At 42.5% G+C, this 25,662-nt stretch overlaps 1 protein-coding gene across 1 annotated transcript in view; it reads right to left on the bottom strand.

Moving 5' to 3' along the window:
* Positions 1 to 25,662, bottom strand: part of thsd7ba (thrombospondin, type I, domain containing 7Ba) — a 215,360-nt gene that overhangs the window by 30,828 nt on the left and 158,870 nt on the right. Inside the window, exons 17-21 of the mRNA XM_067253353.1 lie at positions 4,466 to 4,599; positions 3,558 to 3,714; positions 2,167 to 2,308; positions 1,890 to 2,005; positions 1,473 to 1,590 (exon numbers count right to left, since the gene is read on the bottom strand). Of these exons, the coding sequence (XP_067109454.1) occupies positions 1,473 to 1,590; positions 1,890 to 2,005; positions 2,167 to 2,308; positions 3,558 to 3,714; positions 4,466 to 4,599 (667 nt within the window). The remainder of the gene's footprint in view (positions 1 to 1,472; positions 1,591 to 1,889; positions 2,006 to 2,166; positions 2,309 to 3,557; positions 3,715 to 4,465; positions 4,600 to 25,662) is intronic.

The following is a 25,662-nucleotide window of genomic DNA, read 5'->3' as shown; positions in this document are numbered from 1 at the left end:
TATATTAAAAAAATATATTTTAAGTGCTTCACTGAGCTACCAAACTAAAACATTTTAAGCAAAATAAAACATTTCAAAATAGAAAGTGCTACTGTTTAAAAGTGCTTCCCTGAACTGAGACCTAACATTTCATGGCTCAAAGTCTTATAGCGGGTCCCACCTTGCTGTTGCATGCCCTTCAGATGGCCAACACCTGTAATTTGGCCTTCTTGCCCTATGGCCTTGGCTAAATCATCTTGCCACACTCTCCCTAGCATCAAAATCCTAGCTCCATGGGTTAGCTCCATGGCCCAGCTTCGTAACTCAGGGGTCCGCAATTCATTTTTACAAGGGGCCACATGAGAAACCAGAAATGTGTTGGAGGGCCTCATCAATTTGCTCACTATTCATTTTCTCCCATTGTAAACAGCAGTAAAGTATATATTTTGATTAGCTGCTACTGGTTATCAGAAGAATAAGGATATTCTGTTAATATTTATATAAATATTTTAGATTTTGGTGTAGGTCAAATAGGAAAGATTATAGAAGTAATAAACAGTATAAACAACAACAACAGTGTTTCATTTTATTTGTAACCAGTTAATCTTCACAAACACTGAAAAGTTGTTTTGCAGTATGTTAAAGATGTGGAATTGATCAACTTTATACAAAAAGCAATACGTTTTTTCAGTTCATTTTGTTCTGTGAGAGAAATCCAGTGGGCTTTAACAAGTGCATCGAAATCTGTCTGAATGTCTGAGGTGGATATGCGAAGGACAGCTGACAGAGGACAGCTGACAGGTGATCAGAGTCTGCAGTTCAACTAGCAAACCATCAGCCCGCGCCCACTGAATCAGTCAAGTTCTTATTATGTCCGCGTTAGTTTTTTTTCACTTTCACTTTGACCTCAGTAAACAGATACTTAGAAGTCCATGTCTTGTTAAAAGTTAATCAGTGGCAAAGTTTTTCATTTTCGAGGGCTAACCAACAGCTAACTCTCCTGTCGGTGAGGTTGCGCAAGCGCACATATGTAAATTGCCTGATCACTGTAGTCTTTCAGGACTACATATTTACTACCGCTCAACACATTTTACATTTTTGATTTACCTCACGCGGGCCGGATTGAGACAGCCTGTGGCCGGTTATGGCCCGCGGGCCATACAATGCCCAGGTCTGCTAAACTGACTCTGGTGCTCAGGTCGTAATTTCAATCACACAGCACGGAGCTACAGGAATATCTGGACCACAGCCAATCAGAGGCAAAGACCCGTCCCATCTCTGTCTCTGATTGGTTTAGACCACGATATGATCCAACCATGAGTGTCAGTTCCGTTTTAGGATAACAAACGCTTCGTTTGTGGAGAGACAGCGGATGCGAGGAGGTTAGGTGCACCGGTGCGACCTAGGAAAATTTTTTGTCGCACCCGTACACATTTTGGTCGCACTCTAGAGCCCTGACAGGTTCAACCAGGAGAGTGTGTAAGGGGCGTTACCTTGGTTACCACAGGTGTGCGAGCATTCCGACCAAGATGACCAATCGGAGAGCAGACAACTGACAGGACAGTCGACCATACAGCTTCCTGCCAACATCTCCTCGTTGACCAGACCAAGCTGGAGAGGAAGAAGAAGGAAGGATAGGAAGAAAATACTGAAATAAAGTATCTAACCCACTACAAAAATGTGACTCTGTACTTCCAAGTGTTGAAAAACAGCAATACTAAAACTATCAAGAGAGAAAAACATAAATAGAAACACTCAATGATTATTCAAAAGAATGTGAGGTATTCTGATTCAAGCAATTTATTTAAACTTGATCCTGAACGCCAGGTGCCCCACCGCCATCCTCACAGAGCTGCACTCCAACACCAATCCCCAGCTGTTTAATCCCTGATTGGTTAGACAGAGGTTACCTCCTCACACGCGCTCAGTTCAACAACCTTGCCGTCGCTGCGAACGCAGTCCAGGAGGCGGGACCGTGACCCTGGGCCACAGACCGCATTCTCATTCAGCTGACAGGTGCTCCATGCTGAACCACACATGCGCACACACACACATAAACAAATTATGATACATGACCACTTGTGCAAGCCACATTTCCTGACAGTTTATACTAGACCAGTGTCCTACCTGATAGTATAGACTAGAACAGTGTAGTGCCTGATAGTATAGACTAGACCAGTGTCCTACCTGAGACATTGTAGTGGTAGGAGAAGCAGGTGGAGTTGAGGAGGCAAGCCTTCATTTGGGTGTGTTCTGGACAAGAAATGCCAGGGGCAGGTAGACGCAGCACCTGTCTTGTCCTGTTCCTCAACATGCCTGGGTCACACGGCTCCAGAGCACAAGACGAAAATCAGATGAACCATTTTACCTACTGTGCCTTAAAATATTCAACAACAATCTTAATCTATTAATCTACAGGGACCAAAAAGATGCACCCTTCCTCCTGCTTGATGTGAACGGATATGAGTGGATGCCTGAAGACTAGCGTCTACCTGAACATCCAACATCCTACATTTTATGAATTGAAGAGAAGACCAAGGAAGCAATGCTTTTCACAGGGAGGCAGGATGGAAGAGAGTAAAAGTGGTCAGTTGAGTACAGGATCAAGGTTGAAAAAGCCCTAATCGAGGATGTGATCTCAGTTTGCCTCACTGGGCATGATGGCTATGGTGAGATAATATCCATCTCCATCACTGTCAATGCTTAATGACTGTTAATGAGCCAGATTCAGAGGTTCATTTATTAGCTGTGCTGGCTGTGAAGTTACAGTACACTAGCATTTCAGCAACACCCCACACTTCCCATACAAACGACAATGCTGGTTTCTTGGCAGGGTTGATAACTATCTATATATGGAACCAATCCTTAAAGGGATAATGGGTTTTTGTACAGGGGCTTTGAACCACACTGAATTCTAAATATAACATCAAAACAAGTTAGCAAGTAAGTGTGGGGAAAAACGAAAACACAGTAAGGAAATAGCATTTGGAATGTTTTAACGCTTCTGTTGGCACATGGAGAACATTTAGCTTGCAGCGTTGTGTTAAGTGTAGGATGTTCAGTGCCGGTCCTAGCACATTTAGTGTTTAGTGTTGCCTGCTCTAGGAGAATTGTGCTTTGGATCACTGACTCATTAGCTGTGGCAGAAAACCTATAGCATTGTGATAATGCAAAGTCACAATAAGTAGCTAGTTAAACAATACACAATGACAATGCTGGCTACAGCGTGACACTCCTACAGTACTAGCTACACAGTGAAATAACTTACTACAAAAGTGATATTTCTAGCTACACATGAGGGATGAAACACTGGCAGTGAAAAGTTTCTCATTGCAAGGTATGATTGACATTTAAACACTGAATCTATTATAATGATCATAACCTTTATGAATGCAAACAGTTAGAGGAGTTACTAGTGCCAGAAGAACATAATCGTTCAGGAAATAAAGAAGAACTAAGAAGTTCATTTGAGTTGTTAGTAATGGGAGATTTCAACCAGAATATCACTATAATGGCAGTTGGTAAATTCTACTGGACTAAAACATATATGACAGTGACAGGAAGTGCAGAATCTCTACCAGAGGGCAGGCACTCCAATGTCCCCAGTTTGACATCACACACTCCTCTGGGCAAGGTAGGAAGCAGGTCTGGGCGCCAGGTGGAATCTCTTCCTGGTCACACAGGCTATCATCTTCGCTGGGCTCCTGGGCCCCCTCTGCTCCCCTCCTCACACACCTGTCAGCCACCCGAGATACAGTGCTGTCACAACCTGCTTTGCCTGTGAATCAACTACCTCCTACTACAGTACTTTACAGTTGTAACCACCTTCTACTACAGTACTGTATAGTTATAACTACATCCAAATCATATCACTCCTTTTTATATTGAGCTCTTTTTCTTTGTAAAATTATCAAAATGATCAAAAACAGTACAACTTATTTGGTAATCCTCTGTTGTTATTTTAAACAGTTAATTGCTTTTTAATCTGTTATTTTCGTTAGCCTCTTTGTGTGTTAGCTGTGAATAGTGTAATTAGGGTCAGGGATATGTTGTATTGTGAGTAAAAGTAGGACATTTAGTGTGGGGAAGGGGTGCACACACTAACATGACAGCACAATTAATCTTCATTATAATAATCATAATCATATGGCCTACCACATTAACTGAATAGTAATTAATATATGATAATACACATAATGACTATTTGAAAAGAGGGTTTATGAGACCTCTTGAAGTCATATTATATTGTCAGCCACACTTCAACAATATTGACATTTTGTTGACATTAGTAAATTATATATTGTACAGTACATTCTTGTGGCAACATAAATATAAAATCACATGGTGAAATGTATATTTCAAACCCATGTCATAAAAGGGAAAACATTTACATTGTTACAGGGTTAAATAAGGCCCCTCTTAACTACGTCACCCATACAGCATTGCTGCTATTCCTAGCCATGAGGATGTGCATGGCCACACTGACCTGATCTTGCGGCTCTGCACCCCCTCTCCGCAGGCTGGCAGCTTGTCCACAGTGTTGATAGTACACATGGACCAGGGCTCTGCCCTCCACTCATACTGCTTGCACTGAGAGTGGCACGGCATAGCCTCGTACACCTGGGGACACACACAGGGGAGGTGGAGATCAGTGTGTGTCTATACACCCACACATTCATATACACCCAGGCACAGCCAACGCCCCCCCCCCCCCCCACACACACACACATAAGCTCATACACGCACACCAACACATACCAAGTTAATCCAAACTACATACACACATACACCAAGGCACAGACAAACCTATACAGACATACCCACCCACACAGCCTAATACATAAAAATCAAAGTATAGCGACTATGTACAGTCCACACATACTAAAACCGATATCAAAACAGCACAACATTTGAAGTGGATGTCTACACACAAGAGAATTTAAGAGAACAGTGAATGTGTAAATGACTATGGATACTGTTGGAAAAATTGAAGATGTAACTGTTATCCTATATAAGAATGATTCTGTGTTCAGTATTCCTTGTGTGCAGAGGCCTACCTCCAAATCTGAACTCTGGGTAACACTAGAGGTAACACTACATCATATGGTCAAGCCTAGGGTCGGAAAACTCTAAGTTTCCACGTGCACGCGCACTCTGTCTCGGGGTTCGATCATATTGACAGCTGATATGCAGTGGAGGAGACTTCTCACCAATAAATGGTCTTACCTGAAGACCTTTGCAACCAGACAAACTTTGTCGCACAATGGCGTGTTTTGTTTTTATTGCTTGCTTTGTCGCAAGCAATAAAGATTTCTTAACTTGTTCACCGACTGACTGTGCAATGCTTGATAGATTAATATTTCTTACATAATCGTCCTTCGAGCCGGATTCCAACATCCTTTCCATCATCCAACAAGAACTGAAATCATGCAGACGTGCACGATGGAGAACCTCGCAGCTAATCATAGCTGTTTAGAAAGAGGTCAGTTTTTTTCTGGGGGATGGTGGAAAGGTGACGGAATTCTGGACTAGCTATGAGGCACAGCTTTCGATGGACAAGGTAAGAATAACATTCTAAATGTATATAGTCGAAGACTACTTGTTTTTATTATGATGTATTTTTATATAATGCGAGGGATGAAAAACTCTGCTGTGAAGTTGTGCACTAAACTCACAATGGATTCTGACCTGTAAATGTATATTGGTTGAAATTGACATAATAACTGATTGTTATTGCTGATGAATTGGGAATTGTAATCTACACATGTTAAAAGGGTTTGAATGCCATTAGAGGGTAGAGTTCTGCATTAGTGCGTTTATTGTTGCTGAGTTGTGTTTGTTTTGATAGATCTGAGTCTGGTGGTAGACACGTGCCTTACAAACATGTGTTATTAAATCCTAGCCAAACGAACAGGTTGACAAGGACTGGGCGACCATGACTCAGATATATGTGTGAACATAAGTTAAATTACACGTGCAGTTCTATCACCTACATTTGCTTAATTCAGATGCAAGTTGTGAGATAGTGAAGACTAATCACTGAGTCATACCCGCTAAGATGTGGTGCCGGAGACCGGGAAGCAGCGTTAGTAACCTATTTTGCCAAGTTTTGTAGAATACCAGTGAAGTGGGTACTTTTATCACCCAAATAAAAGTACCCCCCGGAATAAAAGTACCCCCCGGAATAAAACGCAAACTGTGTCCATATGCTATCCAAATGTGTTCCTACCAGTGTAAGTGCGCATCTTTTACTGTCACTTGCAATCAGGAATAGAAATGGACAGCAAATATACCATTGCTAGGAAAAAACTTCAACACTTGTAGTTTGGAAATACATAATCATTGTTAGAAAATTTCAAAAAAGAGACTGTCTGGTTACAAATATATGGTAGTACTTTTCCTCAAAAACTTACAGTCAACATGACTGCAACATAACATGAAAACCACTGGAAATACATAGTTATTACAAAGTAAAAAAAAAGAGGCTGTCTAGTTACAAACATACATGTACTAGTACTATCACTTTTCCTAAAACAGCTTACAGTCAACATGACAACCACTACCAAATAAAGCATTGCTAGGAAAATACTTCAATGCATGTAGCTTGGAAATACATAGTTACAAATCTGTCAAATAACAAACATGCCATGACTACTGGTATCCCTCAACAAACTTATAGTAGACACGACTGCCACGCAGCAAGTGCTGTGATATTTCTAATGACATCATCTCGCAGCACCTCTTATTTGACGATGAGAGGCTCGTTGTCTATAGGTTGTGACTGTCATGCTGGTGTGCTGAATTGGAACCGTTATGTGAGTGTACAGTAGCTAGAGCTAACATCAGAGCCATAATGAGGCTCTGGCTAACATTTACTAGCTTGCACTGACAACCTTCAGTTGGTAGCTAACGTCGCTAGCTAAGGTAGCTAACGTTTTCACATCAAAGAGTTCAAATGTATCTTCCCTTCCGAAAAAAATGCATGGAATTTTCTAAAATTATGTCTCGATTTTCCCCCAAAAAATAAACGGACCGTCCAAAATAAGAACGTACCGGTTGGATTTTTCGGGTAAAAAAAATAAACCTACCGGTACGTTTATTTGGGAGATAAGAGTAGGCCTGCCACAGCCTGTGAGTAGGCTACAGGAATAAATCATTCTGTGCGTACGTAAAAGGGAAAATAGTAGCTACTAAATAGTCTGAGGACTAATTGTAACGTGGTTCTGTTGTAAATATAACCATGGGTAATTGTTTTACATGTTGTAAAAAGGTAGAATTGTCCCTAGAAAGAAATCAAAAGGCTGACATGATTCTAGCGAATTTGCCAGTCCGCTGTCTGTTGAACAAAGTCTTTTACAAATTGCTAGGATAGCTTTGGGATCTGAGAGGAAAAGATCCAGGCTGTGGCTTTGTTAGCTAATAGCTAATGGTTAACTACTCTCCGGTGAAAACATGGAGGAAGTGCATTTTGCTCTGTCCTGAGACAAAGAAGAGTCCAGGAAGTTAAAGATCAAGGGCGTAGGTTTGGTCTCAGCTTTGGTAGGGACACTGCCCGGCACCCTGCCCGGTTTTATGGAACAGCCTTGTTGTTTTATTCAACATCACATAATTCACAATCAAAAAGTGCTGACATAAGGTCAGATTCCCCCAACGTCCTTCAATTTCATTGCTAATGCATGGAAATTCTTAATGAAATGCCATGAGTAAGACCTCACCTGAATCCCTGATGGTCCAGCTGCTGCTTCCTCAGCTTGCACTATATTTGCACTGTATTTCTGAGTTTCCTGAATGCATTTTACAATAATGCCTTAATTAACAAAATGACCTAATGAACAGAACATGCAATGCATTTGTTTGTTCAGAAATATTTTTTTTTACATGTAGGTAATTGGTACATGTTTTATGGAGCTGTACTAGGCCGACATCATCTGTACTGGACTTCTGAGCAATTAAATAATGTATTAATGAATTATATTATGCATACATTTGGGCATCCCAATTTATAGCACCTTTTTACTAACTACAAGTATAAGTGTGAATGATAACATTCATGGGTAACATTGTCTAAACGTCCCTTAAAAAACAGCAATCTAATGCAATCTTTACCAAAATGGACAATTCAACTTCTTACCTGAACCCCTGATGCTGATTCATCACCAACCTGCTCTATATCTGTAGCTTCAGGGTGCTGTTTTTCCTGCACAGTAATTCATAAATTTAATACAGACACTAACCATGCTTAGTTGACTTCTGACATTGGTCGAGATTACAGGGATAGCCATATTACTATCCAAGGGATCATATAGGCCTACTTATTACCAGTTAATATCACTTTTGAGTTGCTAGCCTGCTGGTACTAGGCTAGCACGGCCCCATTATGTGGGTAGGTTAGCTTTGTCCTTCTGGCTTCAACAAGACCTGCTTCTGTTAACACACTAGTCGAAAGTTTGCAGACGCTAGGGATAGATTTAATACAAGCAAAAGTTACATGCTCTACTACACTAACAACTTTCAAAACATGTTTCCATTGTAGAATGGGTGGCGATGTAAGGCTTGCAGGTTTGCACTGTGTGGGTAGTTTTCCTACTAGCTAACTAAAGACCTTCTTGATAGCTACCTACTCTCTGGGTGGTGAAAACATTTCTGATATCTCTCTTCTTTTTGGGTGACATTTTCCTATCTACAAAGCACAAAAGGGTCAAAAATATCAATGCTGAGACCAAACGAAATACTAATATGAGGCTTTATTATTTCCTGGCGTATTTAGTAGTTTACCGTGTCAGACTACTGCCAGCTCTCTTTCTGCAAGTCACGATTCACGAAGTGTTTCTGACTGCCACTTCAGCCAATTAAATGACAATCTTGTCTCGCAGGCTCGAGAGCGCATTGGTTAACTTGGAAATGTATTTTTCACTTTTTCCTGGGCGACAAACATAGTATAGATAATAATAGGAATGAGTTTTGTAAATATATTGTGCAAAATATTTTTTTCGCAAATTAACAAAGTATTGGCGGGGACAATTGTGTCTTTCCCAGACTTTGGTGGTGACTAGTCCCTATGGACCCTATGCAAACCTATGTTAAAGATCCTGTAAAGTGGAATTGAAAACGAGTTTTAAGTTCACCACACACCACAGAAGAATGTGTTATTAACTACCCATCCAAATTCGAATGAAAAAAAACAGACAAGTATGTTAAATTAGGCTTTGAAATCGTGACAAAATTAGCACTCTTCTCTGCTTGAGACTGGGGGGGCGTGTCACCTGAAGGAGCTGAAGCTCCGCCCCTCGCTGCCTACCTACGACCCAGATAATGGACGCTACGTCAAGCCGAACAAAACAGTATAGAATTAGAATTTATTTGTTCAATGAGTGAAACATACAGATGCATATAAATGAAATTTTCCCACACAGGAGTAAAAATGGACAACAGAGACAGAAGACAGTGAGCTCTCCAACTACTTCTAGCACATTAGCTACCATTTCACCAAAATACCATCATTTTACACCGAGTAGCCCAATATCAAGTTAGCGGTTTGCACTAACTCATTGCAGAGATCCCTCTGGAAAAGTTATCTAGTATAATTATAACAAGCACACAGAACTGAGTGATGAACTGCTGGCAGTGATGGATGGTCCAGGTGCGCCCAGAGGAGGAACGGCCGGGAGGACGATGCTCGGTAGGCTCCGCGCTGCAAGAGAAGCCGTGTGTCCCTGAACCCCATCTGTCTCTGGTCCATGTTAAAATTATCCGCCGTGAAATGGTCACTGCAGAGGTGGCTGTTGGAAATTATCCAAAGCTTTCCATTAGCGTGGCTCTTCACAAAATCAATCCACCTATTTTTCCTTTCCTCATCAATAGGGAAATTAAATAGCGCTGCAGCGCAGCTGAAGTTCTTGCATCCAGGGAAGATGCAGTTGCGGGTGGAGGGAGACATCCTGAAACTAGCTAGCTAGCTGATGTAGGCTACAATAACAGCACAGCAGGAAGAGCCATTCAGTGATCTGACGTAGATGGGTCAAAATGACATAGATAGGTAATTTTTTGGCTCCGCCCATTAAAACCTGATCTGAAAACGGAAGAGAAACTGTTCTACGATCTAACTCCACATTTAAGTGCGACAAAGTTTTTGCGCTTTGCACATGCTTTCAGGAACTCATTTCACATGTATATAATGCACTGAGAAGCAAATCATGTAATTTGCTTTACAGGATCTTTAATTTTGCAACTATGGCACCACATTTAAGCTAACAAATTTACAGACAGACTCAACAGCGATGGCGGCGGGTACAGGCTAGTAAAGGAATTGCAGCTTGACATTTGAGATCCAGGATAAGTAACCGCATAGCAAATGCGCAGACGTAAATTGAGAAATTGACAAAGACGTAAATTTAGAGAAATAGACAAATTTGACATACTAATTTGGTTACTTTTGAAATATGTTACTTGATGAGCATTTTGATACATTTGCTAACAAGATTTTTGGTTGTTTGAGTACATTTTATATGAGTTACAGAAAATCCGAAGAGAGACGGAGAAAGGTGGGGGCTAAAATAGAGTCCCCTGGTTCATAAATCGGTTCTAATTGGATTGGAAAAGTTATACTTTAGCTAAATTAACTGTATAGAAGGTAAACGCCAACCAGCTGTGTTGTGGTGGTCAAAGGAAAAAAGGTCTTTCCCAGAGTGCTTTGCTGTTTGTCTTGAGTTCCAACACGCTGAGAGGATGTGTGTTTGATTCAAGTTTGAAATGCGCGCTGATAGACATTGTTTATTTGAGTTGATTCATTGAGTAAAAACTAAGAGTAATTGAGAAAGTGAGAAGTGTGTTACATTAAATCATATACAAACTACAAATTATTCAAATTAAATATTTTCATTTTGGGTTTTTGGTACGCAAATTTGAGATTTGAAGAATTGTCCGTGCATTACGCATGCTGAGGGCGTAATGGCTGGCGAATAATATAGGAATATTCAAAGGAGTAAATTAGGATAACGAGTTTAAAACAAATTCAAATGTGGTCAGATAACTAGTAAAAGGCTAATTTTGAAATCAAACGGCGAGATTCATTTGATAATTGCAACCTTATGTGTTATGGGAACTCATGGGAAGTTTGTGTTCAGACAGGAAGGTTGTTTTTATTTGGCGAAGGAATGTGGTTTGTTTAAGGGTTTGATTTCATTTGTAATTGTAACTTTATTACTATCTACATCTGATTTTAATAACCACGTGCACATCAAATATCCATTGACATGGAATCAATTGATGGCATTTTTCCAGTTTGGGTTATTTTGAAGCTGTGTTTTTCACATATGTTGTTTTATTTTGGTTTAAGGAAATGTGGAGTCAGGTGGCTGAGCGGTTAGGGAGTCGGGCTAGTAATCTGAAGGTTACAGGTTTGATTGCCGGCTGTGCCGAATGACGTTGTGTCCTTGGGCAAAGCACTTCACCCTACTTGCCTCGGGGAGAATGTCCCTATACTTACTGTAAGTCGCTCTGGATAAGAGCGTCTGCTAAATAACTAAATGTAAATGTAAAATGTAAATGTGAAATATGAGGAAATGATTAGAAGGTTACATGAAAGATTGGTTTAAAGTGGATCATGAAAGTTTATGAAATAATGCGAGAACAGAGATGATTGACACTTTGATGTTCTGAAAAGGGAACTATGCATATTCTTGAAGGTATATGGGCAAACATTTTAAGTCAAAACAGTAAAATCTAGGGTTTATAAGAGTTTTGATGAAGGTATTACATACAATTTGGTTAAAAATGAGAAAGAGAAAATAACTAAAATATACTTTTATTTGAAGTTTGATTGTCATTTTGATTTTAAGTTTTGTTTGAGAGTTTTATCAGAGCCTGGCATAATGTTTGGGATAAACAGTTAGGCTGTGATAATGTTGTATTAATAAATGGTATTAGTGCATAAAAAGGGTTATTATAACATTCAGTTCTGAAATAATTTGGGAAGACTCATCAAATGATGAGTAAGGTGGCTGAGTGGTTAGGGAGTCGGGCTAGTAATCCAAAGGTTGCTGGTTCGATTCTGGCTGTGCAAAATTACGTTGTGTCCTTGGGCAAGGCACTTCACCCTACTTGCCTCGGGGAGAATGTCCCTGTACTTACTGTAAGTCGCTCTGGATAAAAGCGTCTGCTAAATGACTAAATGTAATGTAAATGTAAATTGTGGTTGTGATGGTTTGAGCTAATTGGCTCGTTTTGAACTGCAGCAAAACGAGTTATGAAGTTCTACCTATCTGACCTTTATAGAACATTTAGTTGGGAAATATGTAATATAATATTACATTTTGGTTTGGGAAAATGAAAATGGTCTTTATTATATCTTTGACAAAAAGAGGTGTGATTTGATAAAAAGAGAATCTAAAACAATATAGGTCTTGAACTTATCTGTATTAAAAGAAAGAAAAGTTTTTTGGGAGTGAAAGAAATGAGACTAACAGTTGATTTTCTAAAGAAGGGAACAAAGACACAGATTTCTAGGTATAACTAATAGGAGTTGAATATCAATGATGATGTATTGTCTTATCATATACTGTTACATGTGTTTGCTCAACAAAAAGAAATGTGAAGGGAAAAATACTGCCTGGTAATGATAGATATGTTTACCTAGTGGATTGAAGTCTTTCCCAGTCCTATACCAGAGGCATTAACACAATTTGAAATGATTTATGGATGATCATATGTAATACCACAACTTAAACCTGTCACATAGCATGATGAAGAGGTGAATCAAAACGTTAACCAATTTTATAAAAAATGCTAATTAGAAAAGAGATATCTTCTGCTAAATTCTGTTCCAGGTGAAGCAGTAAACCAAAGAGTGGAGAAGTCAAACGAAGAGATTGGGTATTGATTAAAGTTATCAAAAGAAAGAATTGGTCCAGCCCAAGGTGGGAAGGACCATATCAGGTACTAATCACCACACCCACTGTAGTCCAAATAGCAGAGGACATTTTGGAGGCGCTGGTCACACTGAAAGAAAGTAAGGGACATTGATATAGGGTCAGATTAGTTACTCACCACCGTCTCTTGAGGCACAAGTCTGACTACAGAGGGGAGTCTTTCTTTTATTGAAAGGCCCGTTTCAAACTCCTATCTTTTTAGCCTATTAAGTAGGGAAAGGTAGAAAAGATGGGCAACCTATTTCCTCGTCCGTAGTATTGTGACATCCGTGGTACCATATGTAGCTTACTGTTGCTAATATTCATAATAGTCTTCCCTATACTATGGTTTGAAAAGGCAATTGCTCCTGTATGTTGCCCCTTGTGGAAACAATAGGACAGGTAGAGACAACACCGCTGAGACAAGAGCCTCTCATTACTGTTCCCTATGGTCAAAAGACGCAATGTTTTAACCTCAATGACTGTCTACAAGGGAAGATGTCGATTATGAAGAATTTGTTGCTCTACTAGAAGTTCATACAGATACAGATTGATTTTATTTTTCTGGGAATGCTACAGCAGATGTGGCAGCAAAAGAGGCAGCCATACGAGATGTCTTAACATTAGGAAATGTGGATGAGACTGTCTTGAGAGATATGCAAGAAGTGTCACCAAAATGGTGGGTTATGTAAATTCACAGGAGGAACTTATGTTACTCTAGAATCTATTTAGTTATGTATTGATTTGAGCCATGGGGTGACTCATGTCTCAAACAGGAGGGATGGAGATAACGAAAGAGTATTTACAGCATATGGATTTACAAACTATTCAAGAAAAACTTTTTTTGCATACCCTATTTGAGAGGAAACATAATATGCATGAACTTTATTGAGCTGAAGAAATGTAAAGATTCAGGAATGGGCCAATGACGAGTCAGTTGTTTTCAACTGACCTCTGTGAGAATGTAATTTTAATTACTGTGTAGTCTACTTCGTTCTGAAATCCACAGACAAGAAAGAGATGCTGTCTCAATCCAGTGAGAGGTCCGCTGACCTAAGGAGACTGGATTGTGGAGACGGATTTGACACGTAAAGTCCTGGAAATGACCCGAGGTGAACGGGGTCATTCCTAGCTAGTTTCAGAGGTGATAATCAAGGAGATAGCATGGTACACGTGAGTCATTGCAAGCGTGAACTTTAGCGTCAAACAAAGGAAACGCGTTTTGCGTCAGATCAAGGAAAACTCTGCGCTGTGCCTATAGTACAGTGCGTTGAGGTTGCCGTTTTAATCAACTAGACTACATTTTCTATGAGAAGATTACAAAATCACCATGCACACACAATCATGGCATCTGTTTCAGCAAATTGGACTTTGTGATAATAATGGGAATTGTCTTGTAATTACTTCCGTTTTGTATGTTGAAATACGTATGGACTAAATGGTGCTATGACTACGGATGTAATGATTTAACTGTTTCATTGGTAACAATGCAAATGATAAATAGATTCAGAAGTGAAGTTTTAATCTTGATATAAGTTAGAAACTTTTCTGTGGAATACAATTTAGGTACAAACACTCCTATGATGATACGTTCTACCAGTTACGTAAAGATGTTTCAGTTGATTTGTTATGTTCCAGGGCAGAAGTTTAAATGTTTTGAGAACAGTTAGACTGTCGGAAGAGGTGATAACAATACCGTTTCATTTATGTGAATTGATGAAGTGTTATTTGGGAGTTGCATGAAAGCTTAATGTTTTGTTTTTGAGAAACCGGTTTGTACTACAGAAAGTTGATAGTAATTTGAAAAGAAACAGAAATTGAGAACATGTAATGAGATTTCAGGATTTGTGCCAAAGTGATGTCTTATCATGCAGAGGTTGTAAAAGAGTTAGCAACAGGCTGGAGAGAAATGTCTGTTGATCTAAAGTCCTGACCGCTCTGTAGGAGATCACCTTGAGGGGAGGGTGTGCTTCTTTTGCCATCTATAAAATGGAGATAAGTTGCAGGGGAGTACATCTGGAGACAAAATCTGGGGTGACTTAAATGGTTAAACAGGTTTTTGTTTGATTAAATTAGGTTTATGACTCCCTGACCTGGAAGAGAAATGCTTATCATCTGAATGGAGAGGAGCTTTGACATCAGGTTCAACTATCACTGTACTGTCTTAGAAAAACTTGACTTACAGTTTACTGAATGTTTGATGGTTTTAGAGATGACCATGTAGACAAGTAGGCATGTTCTTATATCCTGATAATTTCTGTATTGATTTCTTTGTTGCAATCTTTGTTTCTATTTGATTTTGTTAGATGAAGGAGATCTGAGATGAAGTCCAGGTCTGCCGTTGAATGCATTAGACGTCAAATGACCACTGCTGAGTGATGATGGGTTTTAATCCCAATACCATGGGCTTCCCCGTTATGTCCAAGCATTCACTCTACTAGACTATACTGCTGTATAGACTTATTGATTATTACACATTTGTTATTTTTATGAATTATTTTGATTTTTATGTATTTTTGATTTTATTGACTGTGTGTAGGTGTGGTTTTGGAATGACATTTTATTCAGGATAAACAGGAGGGATATGTTGGAAAAATTGAAGATGTAACTGTTATCCTATATAAGAATGATTCTGTGTTCAGTCTTACCTGAAGACTTGTGAACCAGACAAACTTTGTAGCACAATGGCGTGTGATGTTTTTGTCTCCTTGTGGGCCGGCCGCAAGCAATAAAGGGATTCAGATGGCTGAGCGGTTAGGGAATCGGGCTAGTAATCTGAAGGTTGCCGGTTCGATTCCCTGCCAGACACAATGACGTTGTGTCCTTGGGCAAGGCACTTCACCCTACTTGCCTTGGGGGAATGTCCCTGTACTTACTGTAAGTCGCTCTGGATAAGAGCGTCTGCTAAATGACTAAATGTAAATGTAATAAAGCTTTCTTAACTTGTTCACCGACTAACTGTGCATGTAACTGTAATGTTTGATAGATTAATATTTCTGCAATGTTTGATAGATTAATATTCACACGCACAAATGTGCACACACACACACACAGATGCACAGGATTGGCAGTAGAAGAAAAAAAGAAATGCGTGGGTACATAAACAGTAAATAAATAAAAATAAGCTAATACAATATTTAACCCTGGGCTCTATGGATCTTACTCATTCCGTCAGACTCAGAAAAACTAGCATGATGCTTGCTATGTGTTACGCTAGTGGCAGGGTGAGAGGGAGGTTTAGATTCCTTTCTCTGGACTTTTAAATATAACACTTTAGTGGCGCGGCGGCCTTGCACATGGTGGTGATTGTAAAGGGGAGTGGAACGGGGTCCTGATTAGGGCCCAGGTAATTAAGGGGAGGAGTTTATTATTTTTGAACTCCCGGATGGCGGAAAGATTGGGGGAACCTCAGAGTTGTAGTGAGAGAACGTCACCCTCGATGCCGACCGGTTGTCCCCCTGGGTTTTCTGTTTCCCCACTCCTGCCGATCCGTCTTTCTGTTGTACACGCCGGGCTTAATGTACCGACCATCTATATAAACTGATCAACTCTACCAACCGCGAGCGAGCTGTCCGCCGAACTGAACGGCGGCTTGGGCTGTCCTGGAGACCGGGGTGGGAGTCGACCTGGCTGGGGTGAGTGTTCCAGTTTCTCTTTCCACCTTTCACCTGTCTGGGCCTGCCGCTGTTAGCGTCGGTGACAGTCTTGATATCCCCCTAGACAACGACGACCGTAACACTATGCAACACAAATCTGCCAGACAGCCTTCGTACAGTGGTTATATTGTTAAAGTGATAATAATTCGATAATGAGTTAACTATAAATATACTGTAATGACCTTATGAAAATACAGATGAGTCTCCAGCTAATGCACTAGTCTCCAGCCAAGCTGGGAGTGTACATCTGGGAATGACAGCCAGCTCCTGGTAGACACACACCTACAGACATGTAAGCTCATACAAATGGTCTCTTTACATGGACATAACAATCTGCTGCATAGCAAGACTCAGGAGAGACCATCATGAAAACGTTGTGTGTTTTTGCCTATGTGTGTTTTTGCATGTGTTTGTGTGTATAGTACTGTGTGTGTGTGCGCAATAAATGTGTGTGTGTGTATAGTATTTGTGTGTGTGTATTCCCAACCCATACGGGGCCCACTGACGTCTATTACACACTCTCATCATTCCCCATCTGTGAGAGCAGATGCCCCTGCTAGGTACCCTGGCACCCACCCTGCTCCAGCTCTCCAGGGCTCCGCCCCACTGCTCTCCACACCACAGCCAAACGGCCTCCTCCCATCCTCCTACTAATACCCTCACCTCCTCCTCACTAGGATCTGATCACTGTATCATGTCAAAGTAATAGTGTCTTACTGAGTGTACTTCGTGACTGCCATCTGACTGTAAGTAACCAGAGTTTGTTTCATTCATTTGTGTTTTGCTAATTATTTGCCTCTTTGACAGAGGGTAAGGGTATAGCAGCTAAATTGGTCAATAGGTAGCTAGCTAGAGATCGAGTTTCAGGGTACTTGCCGCCGAGTGAGACCCTGGCTTTGTTTACATAATTAGGGCCATTGTCAGCTGTGACTTTAGCATATTTAGGCGAGTAGCACTGCAGAGGCAGCCTCGTCTGGCAGCCTCGGTGCACGAAGACTCGGTCGAACAAAGACAGGGAGTCTACCTGCGGGAGTCCACCGAGGATGGCCGACGTGGTGGATCACCTCTTCTGATAAGTATCACCCTATTTGTATTCTAATCCACCTACAACATATTCATAGCTAGCATGTGTTTCTTCAGCATTCCCGTTCATTACACTACCCGTAGACGTAGATATATCACAAAGTATATACGGTCAACTTCTAACCTTCGCTACCTATCCAGATCTTCTCCACCTGCCCTCTCTCTTTCTATAGGGCTCTGGAACTGCCAGTCCGCTGTGAACAAGGCAGACTTCATCCCAGCGTTTGCATCTCATGCTTCTCTTCATGCCCTTGCGCTGACAGAGACATGGATCCGCCCTGAGAACACTGCAACTCCAGCTGCTCTCTCCGTCAACCACTCCTTCACTCACTCACCCCGCTCAACCGGGCGGGGTGGTGGGACAGGGTTGCTTCTTTCCCCACATATTAAATACACATCCACACCACTCCCTGTTACTGCCAAATCATTTGAACACCATTATGCGATGCTAACTGATCCTATCAAAGCATGCTTAATTGTTCTTTATCGCCCACCAGGCCCGCTAGCCGACTTTGTGGAGGAGCTGGACATGCTCCTCAGCGTCCTCCCGGATGATGGAACCCCCCTGATAGTCCTTGGGGACTTCAACATCCACCTCCAAGGAACTCAGGCCGTCGACTTCTTGTCTCTCCTGACCTCCTTCGACCTGACGCTGCTGAGCACACCGGCGACCCACAAGGCAGGCAAACAGCTAGACCTCATCCTGACACGTAACTGTATCACTGACTTAACCTCTGTAACCCCACTGCATATTTCTGATCACTACTTTATCCAATTCTCTATCTCTCTCCCTCCAACTCCTTCTACCTCCCCTCCCCTTGTAACTTTCCGGCGCAACCTCCGCTCCCTATCCCCCTCCCATTTCTCCTCTATTGTAACATCCTCCCTCCCCCCCATTGACGAGTTCTCGTCCCACCCCACTAACACTGCCACCGACACCTTGTTAACCACTTTAACTGCATCACTTGACTCTCTCTGTCCCCTGTCAACCAGGCCTGCACGATCTTCTCCCTCCTGCCCGTGGCTTACGGATGTTATTCGTGAAGAACGGTCCACCCTTCGGGCGGCCGAGAGGAGATGGCGCAAGTCCAAAGGCGGTCTGGACCTTGATAAGTATCACTCCCTCCTCAAATCCTTCTCTTCTCACATAACTGGTGCTAAAACCCTCTACTTTCTGAACAAAATTAACTCTGCTTCAAACCCCCACAAACTTTTCTCTACCTTCTCCACCCTTCTTAACCCACCTCCCCCACCCCCTCCCTCCACCCTGACAGCAGACGACTTCTCCTCCTTCTTTGAGAAAAAAGTCGCCGACATTAGCAGTCGGTTCCCTAAACCCACCTTTCCTACCCTCTCACCCTCCATGACTGACCCAACTAAATGTCTAAACTCTTTTTCTCCCCTGTCTGAGGCAGAGATCTCTGACCTCATTCTCTCTCATCGCCCCACCTCCTGTCCCCTTGATCCTATACCCTCCCCTCTCTTTCAAACCATCTCCCCCTCCATCATAACTTTTCTTCTCCATGTCCTAAACTCCTCTCTCACCTCTGGCACCTTCCCCTCTGCCTTCAAACAGGCTAGAGTTACCCCTCTACTCAAAAAACCCTCCCTTAACCCTGCCGTTCTCCAGAACTACAGACCGGTATCACTGTTACCCTTCCTTTCAAAAACAATTGAACGTGCTGTATCTAACCAACTGTCTAACTTTCTCTCTCAGAACAACCTGCTTGACCCCAACCAATCGGGCTTCAAGACTGGCCACTCCACAGAGACTGCCCTCCTTTCAGTCACCACTGCCCTCCAGTCTGCCAGAGCGGCTTCCAGGTCATCCGTTATCATTCTGCTGGACCTTTCTGCAGCGTTTGATACGGTTAACCACCAGATCCTGCTCGCCAGACTTTCTGAGATGGGCATCACTGGCACTGCACTCCAGTGGATCTCATCCTACCTGTCGGGAAGATCCTACCAGGTTTCCTGGGGAGGCAAACTGTCGGGCCCTCGCCAGCTCTCCACTGGTGTCCCACAGGGCTCCGTCCTTGGACCCCTCCTCTTCTCTCTATACACCACCTCACTTGGACCAATCATCACCTCCCATGGCTTCTCCTACCACTGCTACGCTGACGACACGCAGCTGTACCTGTCGTTCCCCCCGACCGATCCGGGGATCTCAGCTAGGATTGAGGCCTGCCTCACAGACATCTCCGCCTGGATGACCGAGCACCACCTCCAGCTGAACCTCGCCAAAACAGAACTTCTCATCATCCCGGCTAAACCCTCCATCTCCCACGATCTCTCAATCACCCTGGGATCTGCGACGGTGACCCCTTCATCCTCTGCCAGGAACCTTGGGGTTACCATGGACGACGAGCTCTCCCTCACGGCCCACATTGCTGCGGTCTCCCGGTCGTGTAGATTCACCCTCTACAACATCCGGAAGATCAGGAGATACCTGTCTGAGCACTCCACCCAGCTGCTAGTCCAAGCACTCGTCCTCTCCAAGTTGGACTATTGCAACTCTCTGCTCGCTGGTCTCCCAGCATGTGCAACCCGCCCTCTTCAGAGGATTCAGAACGCGGCGGCCCGCCTGGTCTACAATCTACCCAGACGCTCACATGTTACCCCGCTCCTCATCTCTCTCCACTGGCTACCTATCATGGCCCGTATCAGATTCAAGACCCTGGTATTGACCTTCCGAGCAGTGAACGGGACTGCACCCGTCTACATCAAGTCTCTCCTGCAGCCTTACACCCCCACCCGCCACCTACGGTCTTCTTCAGACAACCGCCTGGTGGTCCCACCGCTCAAGACCGCCCGGTCCCAACACAAGCTCTTCTCCTGTCTGGCCCCCCAGTGGTGGAATCAACTCCCCACCTCCATCAGAGACACTGACTGTCTCTCCACCTTCAAGAAAAGGCTCAAGACGCACTTGTTCCGGGAGTACAACGGTACTTAGGAACGGTTCGCTTGACCCGATGTTAGTTTCCTCAAGGATCACAATGACTCTTGCTTAGAGACTTGTTGCTCTTGTGGTTAGTGGTAACTGATTTAAATTTTTGGTTCTCGCTGTGATATATTGTTTTATTACTGTTGCTTGCTTTTTCCCACAGGTACACTTGCACTTATAGCTGTTCATGTTGTTTGGTTGTGACTTGTTTAACTACATGCTCTTATGGTTCTTCCCTTTGGCACTTACTTTGGTTGTTCACAATGTGTGCTTCATGTTTTGGCTACTCGCAATGTTTTTTGGCTATCTTGTTGTTATGATCAGTGACCTATGCACTTTGTAAAGCTCTCTCTTGGAAGTCGCTTTGGATAAAAGCGTCTGCTAAATGAATAAATGTAAATGTAATGTAATGTAATGTAAATGTAACGCCAGCAGTGAAGACAATAGGGAGACTTCAGGGAATACCAGGGATAGAGGGATGTGTGGAAGAAATTGGGATTTCCTGTGTGCTGAGATTATTCACTAATCAATAGAACTAGTCATTTGATACTAGTTAGTACGTTCTCATGTAAGCTTGCTATTAATAAGAGCATATTGTGTCTATGTGTCAGGGTTAATAGGTGTTCGGGGTCAGGAGAAAGTACTGGCTAAACGTTCCTTGTCATGACTACAAGGAGAGCTCCAACTATGAACTCTCTAGTCTGAGAGTTGTCATGTGTTGGGAGCAGTGAATCTCTTTCTCTGAGACTGTTGAAACGTCATTACTGTGTGACTGTCACAATCTATGTTTACATTTGTGTGCCCTATAAAAGATGGTCCTCCGGCTTTCAGAGCTGAGAGAGACATGATTGAGACCTAAGCCTGGTGTTGTGTTGTCATTTATTGTCAGAGGTCTGGTTTTCTCTCCCAATCAGCAAATTGATAAATACGTATTAAAATCCAGAACTCAACTGAACTTAGTCACTCCGTTTATGAAGAGAAGGACAAAACACTTTCTTCATCAGATGGGAGAACAATCCAAAGGCAAGCAGCAACAAATACATACTAAAACCGATATCAAAACAGCTACTATAGTAGGTGTTCCTGAACTGGTCACCTCCATCTAAACTGTCACCAAGTACACTGGTGTTAAATTTTATTGGAAAGACTGAGTTGAAAGAAACAGACAAAGGATTCTCATCTTAATGTTAAACAAAAAGAGATATGGTGATTCCTCCTTCCATCTCTCAACGCTGCTTACCTCTCAGTTTGAGTGAATATTTTGGTGGGAAGAATAATAATATTAGGTCTGCTCTTTTGAGCTCCCCCCCTTCAAAAGCCGATCCACAATTCTTTAGATAATGAAGTCCCCCGCTCCTTCAGAAATGTCAGAGAGAAGGCACCAGATGAAATGTAGATGGAATTTCATTGAGCAAGCTTCTTAAAGTTTTTGGTATTATCTGTGTGGAGCTCTCAGATCAAATTGCCTATTCTTCCTCTCGTTCAAAGGATGGTGACTGGGAAGGGGTTGTGTGTCTGTGTGTGTGTGTGTGTGTGTGCATGCGTGCATGTGCAGATAGCATAGATACAGAAGGATGGTCACTGACCTGTGCCTGTGTGGATATCCATATTAGCAGTGCATGACAAGCAACAGGGGAGAGAAGAACAATAATATAGCCATTAGTTTTCTTTCTTTTACCGTCCACACTCCACAGTGTATATGAATATATACCTACTGCGTTGCTAGACTAAGATTGATTTTCACCACATGGTCTAGAGGCTCATCATGTATTCTGTATCTACAGGTGGTGGACGGTTTGTCTAGTGAAATAAGTAATGGTTTGGAGAGACGCAGTGTTGCAGTGAACTGCAACAACTGTGCTACTCAGGCCTGGGGTTTTCTTATGAATATCCACCCCATGAAGTCTACCCCAGAGAAAGGAGAGGAGTGAGGAACTGCAACTGAGGGGAGGTGTTTTCTGGATCTGGGTCTGAAACACGGACTGATGCTGGAGTGCAGAAAGGGAAGTTATTTGGGTCGACGTATTTGCTGTGAAATACTGGTTCATGATCATGTGCCTATTGATTTTGGCTGTGCTGTCAGACTATGAAACTGCAAATCTGTGTGATATCCAAGCAATCAGTTAAGAAATTGACGACACGCACACACACACTGACAAACAACAGACACAAACACACACACACACACACACAGTGCTGCTCTTCGGAGTTGCTCACTGGAAAGAGGAGACAGTGGGGGATAGCGAGCCTCTCCATAAATCTCTCTCTTTGTCACACAGAGTAGCTCCAGCTTCAAACAGATAAGGCCGTTACCGTCTCTGGGACCGCCAGCGTGATACAGAACAATGGCTGCATGGTGGAACGGGAGGTGATGAACGCCCGCGTCATAATGGATGCTAAAACCATGAGACGGCAGCTGTGGGCAGGAGACGAGGAGGAAAAATACAGGAAAGTCAGGAGTGAGGGAAGGGTGTGTCTAAACCAGACAGGTGGTAATAATAACAACGTATTCACTTAGCGGACGCTTTTCTCCAAAGCAATAAACAGTACAGATGGGGGTGTGGAACCTACGACCTCTATATCCGCAATCAAGTGCTCTAACCACTGAGCTCTCCCCTCCCCTGTACAGAGTATTTTTTGAAGCAGGGCCTCGTACAACGGGCCTCCTCGTTTCATCACACTGTATTAACGATTATCATTTACTGGGGAGGACTGACTACAAAAAAAACTACAGCATTATGGACGTCGGCAAGATTTTACTTACGGCCACGCAATGAGCATGCATAATGTAGCAGCGTCAAGCATTCATCAAACCTTCCACTGTTGCTTTCATGACTCCTTTATCAGTGGCGGGCTAGGCTCAGATAGCTGCTTCATCTCTAATGATAGAGCATGAGAGGGACATACTGCAAGGGGCTTAATGCCCAAATTAAATTTCTGAGTGCCAGCGACCTACTTCCTCTGAGGAAGAGCGTTATCAGATGGCAACACAACGTCCGTTATTCATTCCTCTCTTCCCTGCCACTCCATCGATTTTGTTGTAGTATTTTGTTGCCTAAAGCACCACGGATAACCTGTTGCGACTAAGATAAAACATAGTGGGCCATCTGGGCAGTTGGAGGACGGGAACTGGAGAGGCTCCAGGACAGAGCAGGGGGACAGACGCCATTATCACATGAGACCATCTGAACCAAACGCAGATTTTTTTCCAGCAAGGTTTGGGATGCAAAGAGAGACATTGTGCTGTCTGGGATGCCCTGGAGGGGTTGGGAGAGGGGGGAGTGGTGGGTGTGAAGATAACACGCACACAAGCAGCTCTCTCAGTAATTACACCTGGCCAGCCTCAGGTGTCTTCTCCCGCCAACTGGACTCACCCTGCTCTGATAATGAAGCACAAAGACTGGAGTCTGCCCCACCAGGGCCGTATGCAGATGGGAAATTAATAACCCTGCATTGAGAGTGAGATTCACTCTAGAATATGGAAATGGCATGGCTCATGCTGCTGTGAATGATGACCTCTTGGACCTTACATGTGTTTGACCACTTTGCACCACAAGCAGATTAAAAACCACCCCATCACCTTACTCTGAGCACACAGCAGGGCTCTACAGTGCGAGTATTTCACTCGCATTTGCGGCAAGAAATTGGTATGTGCGACCTTGAAAAATAATTTACGAGCACAGTGTGCGAGTAATGGTCTGTTGTCAATACACAGAACAACAGCGCGATGAAGTGAAGTATTCAAGTATACCATTGATTTCACATGGAAAGCAAGTGACAGAGTCGCGACTGCACGATGTGAACATAGCATGATGACGCGCGAGCGACGATTCGCAACCAATGGGCCAGAGCCCAGAGACACTCTGATCTCGCCGACATGTGATCACTTGCTAGCTCTAATTAGATGTACTAACCATGCTAATAAGAGAAGACTAACTTTGTATGCCAACGACCAGAAATAACCAGAACTAATTTGACAGACTATAAACCAACGACCTTCTGGTTATGATACTCGTGCTCTCTAGCTAGCTACAGTAAAAGTGTTAGATACTAGACCTACAGTCTAGCTCTAACTGCATTTATAATCTAACAAGCTATATCTTACAATAAACTTTAAGTAAAGCTGGCTATATAAAATGTGGGTGACCAGACGTCCTCTTTTACCCAGACATGTCCTCTTTTCGAGACCTAAACAATGCGTCCAGCAAGGATTCCAAAATTGTCCGGGATTTTGCCTCGTTGGATATTTGTGTTTCTCTGGGTCTTTCACAAACTATTACGCCCTTACAAGTTTTGAAAATATTATAAATAATGCAGTAATTTGATCAATTTACCAGCTAACTTGCTTCGGAACACTGAACACGAATGGGGTTGAACTTTGGAAAATACAATGTTTGGGACTATATGTCGCAAATGACACGCTTTACTGCCGCCGTCTTCGATTACAATGGATGTCTATGGAAGTGTCGCAACTCTCTTTTTATATGGCTCTGGGTCTACCTAGCTTTGACTACCAAGCCTTTTAATCCGTGGCGTGCTTACATAGTCTATAATGTCCCAGTGTTTTAAGAAAATATTATAAACTATATTCATGTTTCTTAAAGTATTTGTTCTAGTTCTATCAGAGTGAAAGTATCTAGTTGTCTTAACAGCATTAACTGTTAAGTCAGTGGCATTGTTAGACATAAAACTGTACTGGGGCACAGGCCCCTATTCATATCCCTTCTTCCAAGCGTGTTGCGCACAATGCACTACTAGGCTATAGAAACTCCCCTTGCTTAACCCACTATGTAACAGTTCAGGGACACAAGTTTGATATCAGCTTTGGCAGGGACACCTATAGTTGATGCAAGCTACAATTGTTTTTAGCTTCATGTAATATTGTTTTTATGTTTTAGTAAAAATAAGATGATCGGTAGGCCTATCATTTAGAAACTTCAGTTTTGTAATGTTTTCTTAGCCTACCTCAATTCTGACTTGTGTGCTGAGTCCGACACCTGGACTTCTGTGTGCGTGCTGCAGTGGCTATTTGGCAAGCTTAGAAGAGCGCGCTGACATGCATCGGTTTGTGTTTTCGGTTAAACTGCTTTGATTT

Source organism: Osmerus mordax, chromosome 2 (genome assembly GCF_038355195.1).
Source record: "Osmerus mordax isolate fOsmMor3 chromosome 2, fOsmMor3.pri, whole genome shotgun sequence".
NCBI lineage: Eukaryota > Metazoa > Chordata > Actinopteri > Osmeriformes > Osmeridae > Osmerus > Osmerus mordax.
The sequence above is the reverse complement of the archived record's forward strand: the minus strand, read 5'-3'. Positions and strand labels throughout refer to the sequence as shown.